The following is an 8,565-nucleotide window of genomic DNA, read 5'->3' on the forward strand; positions in this document are numbered from 1 at the left end:
TTGCTCATGAGATACAGACCCCTGAGCTGATTACAATTTCCTGCTAACTATCCAGTCTGGTTTTATCAGCCATTTGGGGCTTGTGTGCTGATAAAAGCAGCTCATGAAAAATACAGAAAACAAAACACATCCCAGCCACAACCCTGGCTCACCTGCAGGGGTGTGGATTGGCAGAGTGGACCCCAGCAATCCACTGAAGTGCTCTGTGCCTCAATTGCCTCATCTTTAAAATGGGGATGTTGGCTGGGCGTGGTGGCTCACACCTGTAATCCCAGCACTTTGGGAGGCCAAGACAGGTGGATCACCTGAGGTCAGGAGTTCGAGACCAGCCTGGCCAATATGGTGAAACCCTATCTTTACTAAAATTACAAAAATTAGCCAGTCGTGGTGGCGGGCATCTGTAATCCCAGCTACTCAAGAGACTGAGGCAGGAGAATCACTTGAATTCAGGAGGCGGAGGTTGCAGTGAGCCGAGATCACACTGCTGCACTCTAGCCTGGGTGACGGAGTGAGATTCTCTCTCAAATAAAAAAAATAAAATGGGGACGTCATCCCTGTGTACCTTCTGAAAGCACCTCTGTCCAAGGATGGCCTATTTTTCCATGGCCAACATTCCTTATGATGTTTGGGGAACATCCAAGGGAAGCAAGGTCAGAAATTTATGCTTAAATCCCTAGTCCTCTCTGGTCCTAATGAAAGCACCCCATCGCCTCATCAAAGACTCAGCTGCACTCCAGAATTCATCTCTGACTTTAATAGCTTAAGCAAGAACATAGTTTCTGTGGCTCCCCCTGGACTGGATGCTGGAGGACACACACTTTACAGTCTGAGGCCTGGTCCCAGAAACTGGCAATCTAACAGGATGGCAAGTGGTTTTGAAACATACAGATTTTCAGGATGGAAGTTTGATTTTTCAGATTGTGATTCATCCATGGAAAATAAACGGTTTAGCACCTAAATCTGTAGATTCCCATCAGTGGCTTCGCTGACTCAGGTGTAAATAGGGTACGTCTCCCACCCATAGGCTCCACTGTCCCCAGGCCCTCAGTGCCTGAGCTCTAGGGGGATTCGAGTTGGCTGCTGGGCTAATTTCCTGCAAGCGGGCCTGCAAGATGACCCGTCTCTCTAAGATGGAGAGCTGGAGAACCGGCCTGTAACTCTGCAAACTTAAACTCCCTTGGCTCTGGGGGATGCAAAGGCTGTGGGAAGGGTATACCTGTGGCCAGGTGAACCCGGGAGTGAGTCCACACACAACACACACACTCACAGCTCCCTTCCCTCCACCACACACACACACAAACGAATGACTAACAACCTAAGAAAGAAAAAATGAGTGGGGAATGGGCCACAGGGGGCTCTGGCCTCAGTCCATGAGGTATGTCCATCCACCATGCCAAGGATCCAGTGCACAGAGGGTCAGAACATGAGTTAGGAGGGCCGGTCCACTCCATATTGGAGGGTGAACTCTTCAGCATTCTTTCTGAACAGCTCCGGATTCTCTGTCAGCAGGTCAGCGAGGTCCATCCGCAGGGGCTCCCTGATATTCGGTCTATTCACTAGCACATTCAGGGCCTCCAGGACTGGGGAGAGACAGGCCAGGACATCAGGGCAGAGGGAAGGGGGTCATGGCTGCCCACTCCCAATGCCTTGACACTCCACACCCACTCCTTGGAGGAAAGGTTCCATCTCTTAGGATGACTCTACGACCAGATCAAACACCCCGCTCATTCTTGGTTGGTGACACCCAAGACCTTGACTGATTACATCAGTGGTTTTCAAACAACTACATTCCATGGCTTCAGAGAAGCTCTTCATCATGGGAGCCACTGAAATAAGTGAGGTTTCTGGGTCTTATCCCCACATTTCAACAAAAACTACTCTGTTTTCCTCCATTGTATGGATAGTCCAAATAAACTTTTCCTTGGGCAAAAGGGGTCTAAGGCTAAAGACTGAAAACCACCATGGCCCCCTGGCTCTTCCTCTTTCACAGATGCCTTTGGGAACCTGGTGAAGGTAGCAGCCCATCTCCTGAGACAAATGCACACTCCACGTGCAAAACAGACAGTTCCCAGACCCCTTGAAGCTCATCTAAGCACCACTCCTCTCCCTGCTCCCACTCCCACCAACCTAAGGACTTTTGTGTCCTGAGTTAAAAACTCCCGAGGTGGTCCAGGTGGAGGATTGCACACTGACTCAGTCACAGGCTCTAGAGCTGCGTTGTTCAATATGGTAACCATTAGCCACATGCAGGCATCTACATTTAAATGAATCAAAATCAGGCCAGGCACGGTGGCTCACGCCTGTGATCCCAGCACTTTGGGAGGCCAAGATGGGTGGATGGCTTGAACTCATGAGTTTGAGACCAGCCTGGGCAACATGGCAAAACCTGGTCTCTACAAAACATACAAAAATTAGCCAGGTGTAGTGGCATGCTCCTGTAGTCCCAGTTACTCGGGTGGCTGAAGTGGGAGGATGGCTTGAGCCCAGGAGGCAGAGGTTGCAGTGAGCCAAGATCGCACCATTGGACTAACTGCCTGGGCAGTAGAGACAGACCGTGTCTCAAAAGAAAAAAAAAAAATTAAAATTAAGTACAATTAAGAATTGAGTTCCAGCCAGGCGCAGTGACTCACACCTGTAATCCCAGCACTCTGGGAGGCCAAGAGAGGCGGATCGCCTGAGGTCAGGAGTTCGAGACCAGCCTGGCTAACATGGCAAAACCCCTCTCTACTAAAAATACAAAATTAGCTGGATGTGGTGGCACACGCCTGTAATTCCAGCTACTCGAGAAGCTGAGGCTGGAGAATCGCCTGAACCCGGGAGGCAGAGGTTGCAGTGAGCCGAGATCGCACCACTGCACTCCAGCCTAGGTGACAAAGTGAGACTCTGTCTTAAAAAAGGAAAAGAATTGAGTTCCTCAGTTGCAACAGTCACATGTGGCTCGCGACTCAGCCAAGTGCTGCCGTTTGCCACCTGTATGACCTTAGGCAACCACTTCGCCTCTCACATGCCTCAAATGTCCTGGTCTATTCAACAAGGCTAACGACAACACTACCTCACAGGGTTGTGGAGGAAATGAAAATGAAGTCCGCACGTGATGTTCTTAGCACAGCGCTGGAAGTGCTCAGTCAAGCGACAGCTATTATCATTATGAGGCCAGTTCCCTCCACTGTCATTTAGGACACCGAGTCCCAGAAAGGAACGAAAACTTGCCCAAAGTCCACAGAGGGAACAGCGGGCTTTCTTATCCCGAGCCCTTCCCTGTACAGCCAAGCTGCCTGTCTCGTGAACCACAGCAATGTTCCTCTGTCACAACTGCCCAGGTATAGGAACAGAGGCAGGAGGAGGTCAGTCTGTCCAGGAAGCATCCTTTCTATCTCATAGTAAGTTCAGCCAAGACTCACAATTTTTACCTCCTCTTTTCGGGGCTTTTCAAACTCAGAATAAGTCTGTGAACCCCTCTTCCAGTAATCTCTACCCAGTATCAGTCCCTCCTCCGGGCAAAGCCCAGCCCCACCTTGGCAAGTCTTGATGCAAGGCTTCCAATTCTCACTGCTGATGATGGGCAGGCAAACATACCCGCTCTCGTCCACGTTGGGGTGGTAGATCTTGGTTGTGAATTTGATCATGGGGGGCTTGAACGGATACTCAGGCGGGAAGCTGATGCACAGGTTGAAGGCTTTGAGGTGGTAGGGAGGTTGGTCCTGTGCAGAGAGAAAAGGGGTCAAGTTCCGGTCTGGTTTTCTTCCCTTCCTGCCCCCATCCCAGGGTCCTAGGCATCCTCTGCTTCACTCCCAGGGGGAAACATGAGCCAGGATACGCACAGCACCAGCATTCATTTGACAACTGAGTCATGGATTAGTGAAAATGTGAAATCACCAAAGGGCACTGGCCTGGGAGGCAGAGAAGTCTGATCCTGGCTCTTGCTGTGTGACCACGGTTGAGCCACTTCCCACCTCTAGGCCTCAATTTCCTCGTTTGTAAAGTGGATAAAGATGGACTAGATGAGCTCTAAGGACCATCTCAGCTTTCAAGAATTTCTGAGATTATGGAAGAAAAGGATGGAACATCCTTTCTTAGAACATTAGAATGGGGGTGAGGAAATGGAGAAAATGAGGAAATCCTAAGAACTCAGGAACTTAGGAAAATACAATGGTGCAGCTGCAGTGGAAAACAGTATGGCCATTTCTCCAAAGATTAGACACTAAATTACCATATGATCCAGCAGTTCTACTTCTGGGTAGATACCCAAAGAACTGAAAGCAAACAGGTATTTGTATACCAATGTTTCTAGCAGCCAAAAGGTGAAAGCAAACCAAGTGGATCAATCAACAAAACGTGGCATATACACACAATGGAGTATTATTTAGCCTTAAAAGGAAAGAAATTCTGATATATGCTACAACCTGGATGAACCTTGAAGACACTATGCTAAGGGAAATAAGCTAGACAAAAAAGGACAGAAATTGCAAGATACCACTGAAGTGCAGCACCTAGAACAGTCAAATTCACAGAAACGAAATAGTAAAGTGGTCACCAGGTGCTGGGGAAAGAAAGGAATGGGGAGTTACTGAAGGGTACAGAGTTTCAGTACAGGTAGACAAAAAGTTCTAGAGATGAACAGTGGTGATGGTTGTGCAACCATGGTGGTTTGTTTGTTTCCTGAAGCAGGGCCTCGCTCTGTCATCCAGGCTGGAGTGCAGTGGCATTATCACTGCTCACTGTAATCTCAAACTTCTGGGCTCCAGTGATCCTCCCACCTCAGCCTCCTGAGTAGCTGGTACTGCAGGAGCCCACCACTACACCTGGATAATTTTAAAAATTTTTTGATAGGGTCTCACTATGTTGCCAGGGCTGGTCTTGAACTCCTGGCCTCAAGCGATCCTTCCACCTTGGCCTCCCAAAGTGCTGGAATTACAGGCATGAGCCACCATGCCCAGCTGTAATCCTATTTAATGACACTGAACTGTATACTTAAAAACGGTTAAGATAGTAAATTGTGTTATATGTATTTTACCATGATTAAAAACAAACAAACTCAGGGGCTGGAGTGACCGAGGGGTTGGGAGCTGCAAGGAGCCAAGAGAAGACCCTCTAGACTTTGAGCGACCTGAACACTTTTCTGAGCGCCTATCTGTGCTGTCCTGTGCTAAGGACTTGACATGCATTCGCCTGGGCAACAGAGTATGGGGGTCACACAGACTCCGGAGCCACCGTGCCTGGGTGTGACTCGGCTCTAACACTCACTAGCAATGTGATCTTGAGCAAGTGACTTCACCTCTCCATGCTTCCATATGACAATAATAATAAACTTCTTCATAAGGCATATGTGAGGATGAGATGATTTAATTTATGCCAAGGATTTAGAACAGCGCCTGGCACAGGGCAAGTACTACATATGTGTCAGTTACTACAATAGGTATAAAAACTCACAATTATTGGCGTCTCTATTTACAGAGGAGAAAACTCAAGTTCAGTGTATGTAAGTAACTCACCTAGGACCACAGCAGCCTTGCAGGGATGGGAACCCGGCACTGTCAACCCTACACCTTTACACAAGATGACTACTCACAGCCCTAGGAGGGAAAAACCCCAGAGCCTGGGTGACCCCAGTGCAGAACAAAGGGGCCTTCTGGTTGGTTCCAAATTACCAAATCTTTTCAGAGCCTTTGTTATTGAAAAGACAGAGCAAAGACAGCAAGAATGGCATATGTGGTTAAGCAGAGAGTCAAGATTTTCAGAGCTCCCCCTCCTTAATGGGCAAAACAGAAATCATGGTGACCTTGAGCGCACTGAGATAAGAGATGGAGTAACTAGGCCGGGTGCAGTGGCTCATGCCCGTAATCCCAGCACTTTGGGAGTGCAAGGTGGGTGGATCACCTGAGGTCGGCAGTTCGAGACCAGCCTGACCAATATGGAGAAACCCTGTCTCTACTAAAAATACAAAATTAGCTGCGCATGGTGGCGTGTGCCTATAATACACAGGAGGCGGAGGCAGGAACCGAGAAGTGGAAGTTGAACCTGGGAGGCCGACGTTGTGGTGAGCAGAGATCACAGCCTTGCACTCCAGCCTGGGCAATAAGAGCAAAACTCCATCTCAAAAAAAAAAAAAAAAAAAAAGATGGAGTATAAAAGAGTAGGAAGATAAAGAGAAAATATCTCATCTTTTATGGTCTCAAGAAGAAAAGGCTGGGCCTATCAGTCAGAGAAGGCCAATGGCTGAGGCCTCAGAGCAGGATGGGAGGGTGCTGTGGTTGGATGTTTGTCTCCTCAAATCTCAGGTTGAAATTTTATCCCCAAGACTGGCACGGTGGTGGCTCATGCCTGTAATCCTAGCACTTTGGGAGGCTGAGGCAGGTGGACTGCCTGGGTTCAGGAGTTCGAGATCAGCCTGGGCAACATGGTGAAATCCTGTCTCCACTAAAATACAAAAAAGTAGCTGGGCGTGGTAGCGTGCGCCTGTAGTCCCAGCTGCTCAGAAGGCTGAGGCATGAGAATTGCTTGAACCTGGGAGGCAGAGGTTGCAGTGAGTCTCGCTCTGCACTCCAGAGCGATCTCCAGTGTTGGAGGCGGGGCCTAGTAGGAGGTGTATAGGTCCTGGGGGCAGATCCCTCATGAATGGCTCAGTGCCATCCTCACAGTAATAAGAGAGTTCTTACTCTATTACTTACTGAAAAAGCTGGTTGTTTAGAAAATCCTGGCACCTCTCTCTCTCTCTCTCACTCTTGCCATGTGATCTGTACATGTGGCTCCCATTTGCCTTCCACCATGAGTGGAAGCTTCCTGAGGCCTCACCAGAAGCAGATGCTGGTGCCATGCTTCTTTTTTTTTTTTTTTTTTGAGATGGAGTTTCACTCTCGTTGCCCAGATTGGAGTGCAATGGCATGATCTCGGCTCACCGCAACCTCTGCCTCCAGGTGCAAGCGATTATCCTGCCTCAGCCTCCTAACTAGGTGGGATTACAGGCGTGCACCACCATGGCTGGCTAATTTTGTATTTTTAGTACAGATGGGGTTTCTCCATGTTGGTCAGGCTGGTCTTGAACTCCCGACCTCAGGTGATCCGCCTGCCTTGGCCTCCCAAAGTGCTGGGATTATAGGGATAAGCCACTGCACCTGGCACCATGCTGCTTCATGCTTCTTGTACAGCCTGCAGAAGCTTGAGCCAAATAAACCTTTCTCTATATATTATGCAGCCTCAGGTATTCCTTTACAGCAACACAAATGGACTAAGACAGGGGTATCAGTGTGTCCTGCCTGAAAGGGCTTCTTTCTGGGCTTTGTAGGTCTTAACAGAGGAAGGAGGTAGCAGAGTCATGGAGCTGAGAGCTCTGGGGACCTGTCCCAGCTCTGCCTCAGGCTTGCTGTGTGACTAAGCTTTCTCTGACGATAAGTTTCCGTGTTTGTAAAATGGAGAAGTTGGACCAGAGGATTCCATACTGTATCTTACAGTCAATTGAGAAAGTCCTACTACCTTCTAAGTTCTAGGTTAAATAAAGTATTTTGCTACTTTTTGTTGTTGCTTTTTTGAGACAGAGTTTCACTCTTGTCATTCAGGCTGGAGTGCGATGGCCCATTCTCAGCTCACTGCAACCTCCGCCTCCCAGGTTCAAGAGATTCTTGTGCCTCAGCCTCCTGAGTAGCTGGGATTATAGGTGCCCACAACCATGCCCCGCTAATTTTTGTATTTTTACTAGAGACAAGGTTTAACCATGTTGGCCAGGCTGGTCTCAAACTTCTGACCCCTGGTGATCCACCCACCTCAGCCTCTCAAAGTGCTGGGATTACAGGTGTGAGCCACCGTGCCCAGCCTGCTACTTTTTAAAAAATTTTGAAAACTATTCATTTTTCATGGAGTAGTTTCATGGAGAAGACCCTGGAGTCTGCTGAATTCCACTCCTGCTACCTTACTCTGAGTGACCACAGACCAGTTACTTAACCTCCTTGGTTTCTATCTCCATAATTTTAAGAGGAAGACAACCTTCCTCATTGGACAGTTGAGAAGATTCAATATGACCTCATATGTCGTGTGCTTAAAACAGCACTTGGTCCACAGAAGACTCTCAAGGAATGAGAATTCTTACTATTAGCTTCAAAAGGCTCATCAAGCTGAAACTTTCCATGACCAAGATGTGACAAGCGGGGCCACTTTGGTGAACACATAAACTGAGACCGAGTCTTTGAGAAGGAATTTGTCTGCTATTCCAAAAGACCTTTCCTGGTTCTCCTTCCTCTGCCAGTCAATCATCCCCTCCTTTATGGCCTCACCAGGAACCTTCAGGCCCCCTTCACTGATGACTTACAACAAGCTTTGGTCCTCCAGTTCTGGGATTCCTCCCAAGTATCATGTTTCTTCAGGACACCTATATGAGTGGAAGGTCTGTGGCCAGTTCCTGGGGCCCACTTAACCACCTTGGTCTTGCCAACCATTGACGTCCTCTGACTTCATAGTATTCTGCTAAATGAGACCTTTCCTAGGTTTTCCTATCACCCCCACTTTACTTTCATCATCTCAAAGTTGGTCTCCTTGGAGATATAATCAGCCCCTGGAGCTCCTTTGAGCATCTTC

The 8,565-nt window shown here is 48.3% G+C and overlaps 1 protein-coding gene across 2 annotated transcripts; it reads right to left on the minus strand.

Moving 5' to 3' along the window:
- Nucleotides 1–727: 727 nt before the first annotated feature.
- On the minus strand, nt 728–3,855 carry UBE2L6 (ubiquitin-conjugating enzyme E2L 6). 2 transcript variants are annotated; one of them, XR_001004203.1, is made up of 3 exons: nt 3,515–3,855; nt 1,363–1,580; nt 728–989 (listed from the first exon to the last, which is right to left on the minus strand). XR_001004203.1 is itself a non-coding variant. In XM_011963414.1 (2 exons), the coding sequence occupies exons 1-2, from the start codon at nt 3,624–3,626 to the stop codon at nt 1,429–1,431; spliced, it is 264 nt and encodes an 87-aa protein (XP_011818804.1). In that variant the 5' UTR covers nt 3,627–3,855; the 3' UTR covers nt 733–1,428. The 2 variants fall into 2 exon arrangements, 1 of the variants encoding a protein (XP_011818804.1); XM_011963414.1 differs by having other exon boundaries at nt 733–1,580.
- Nucleotides 3,856–8,565: the final 4,710 nt, after the last annotated feature.

This window comes from Colobus angolensis, unplaced genomic scaffold, assembly GCF_000951035.1.
Source record: "Colobus angolensis palliatus isolate OR3802 unplaced genomic scaffold, Cang.pa_1.0 Scaffold61, whole genome shotgun sequence".
Lineage (NCBI taxonomy): Eukaryota > Metazoa > Chordata > Mammalia > Primates > Cercopithecidae > Colobus > Colobus angolensis.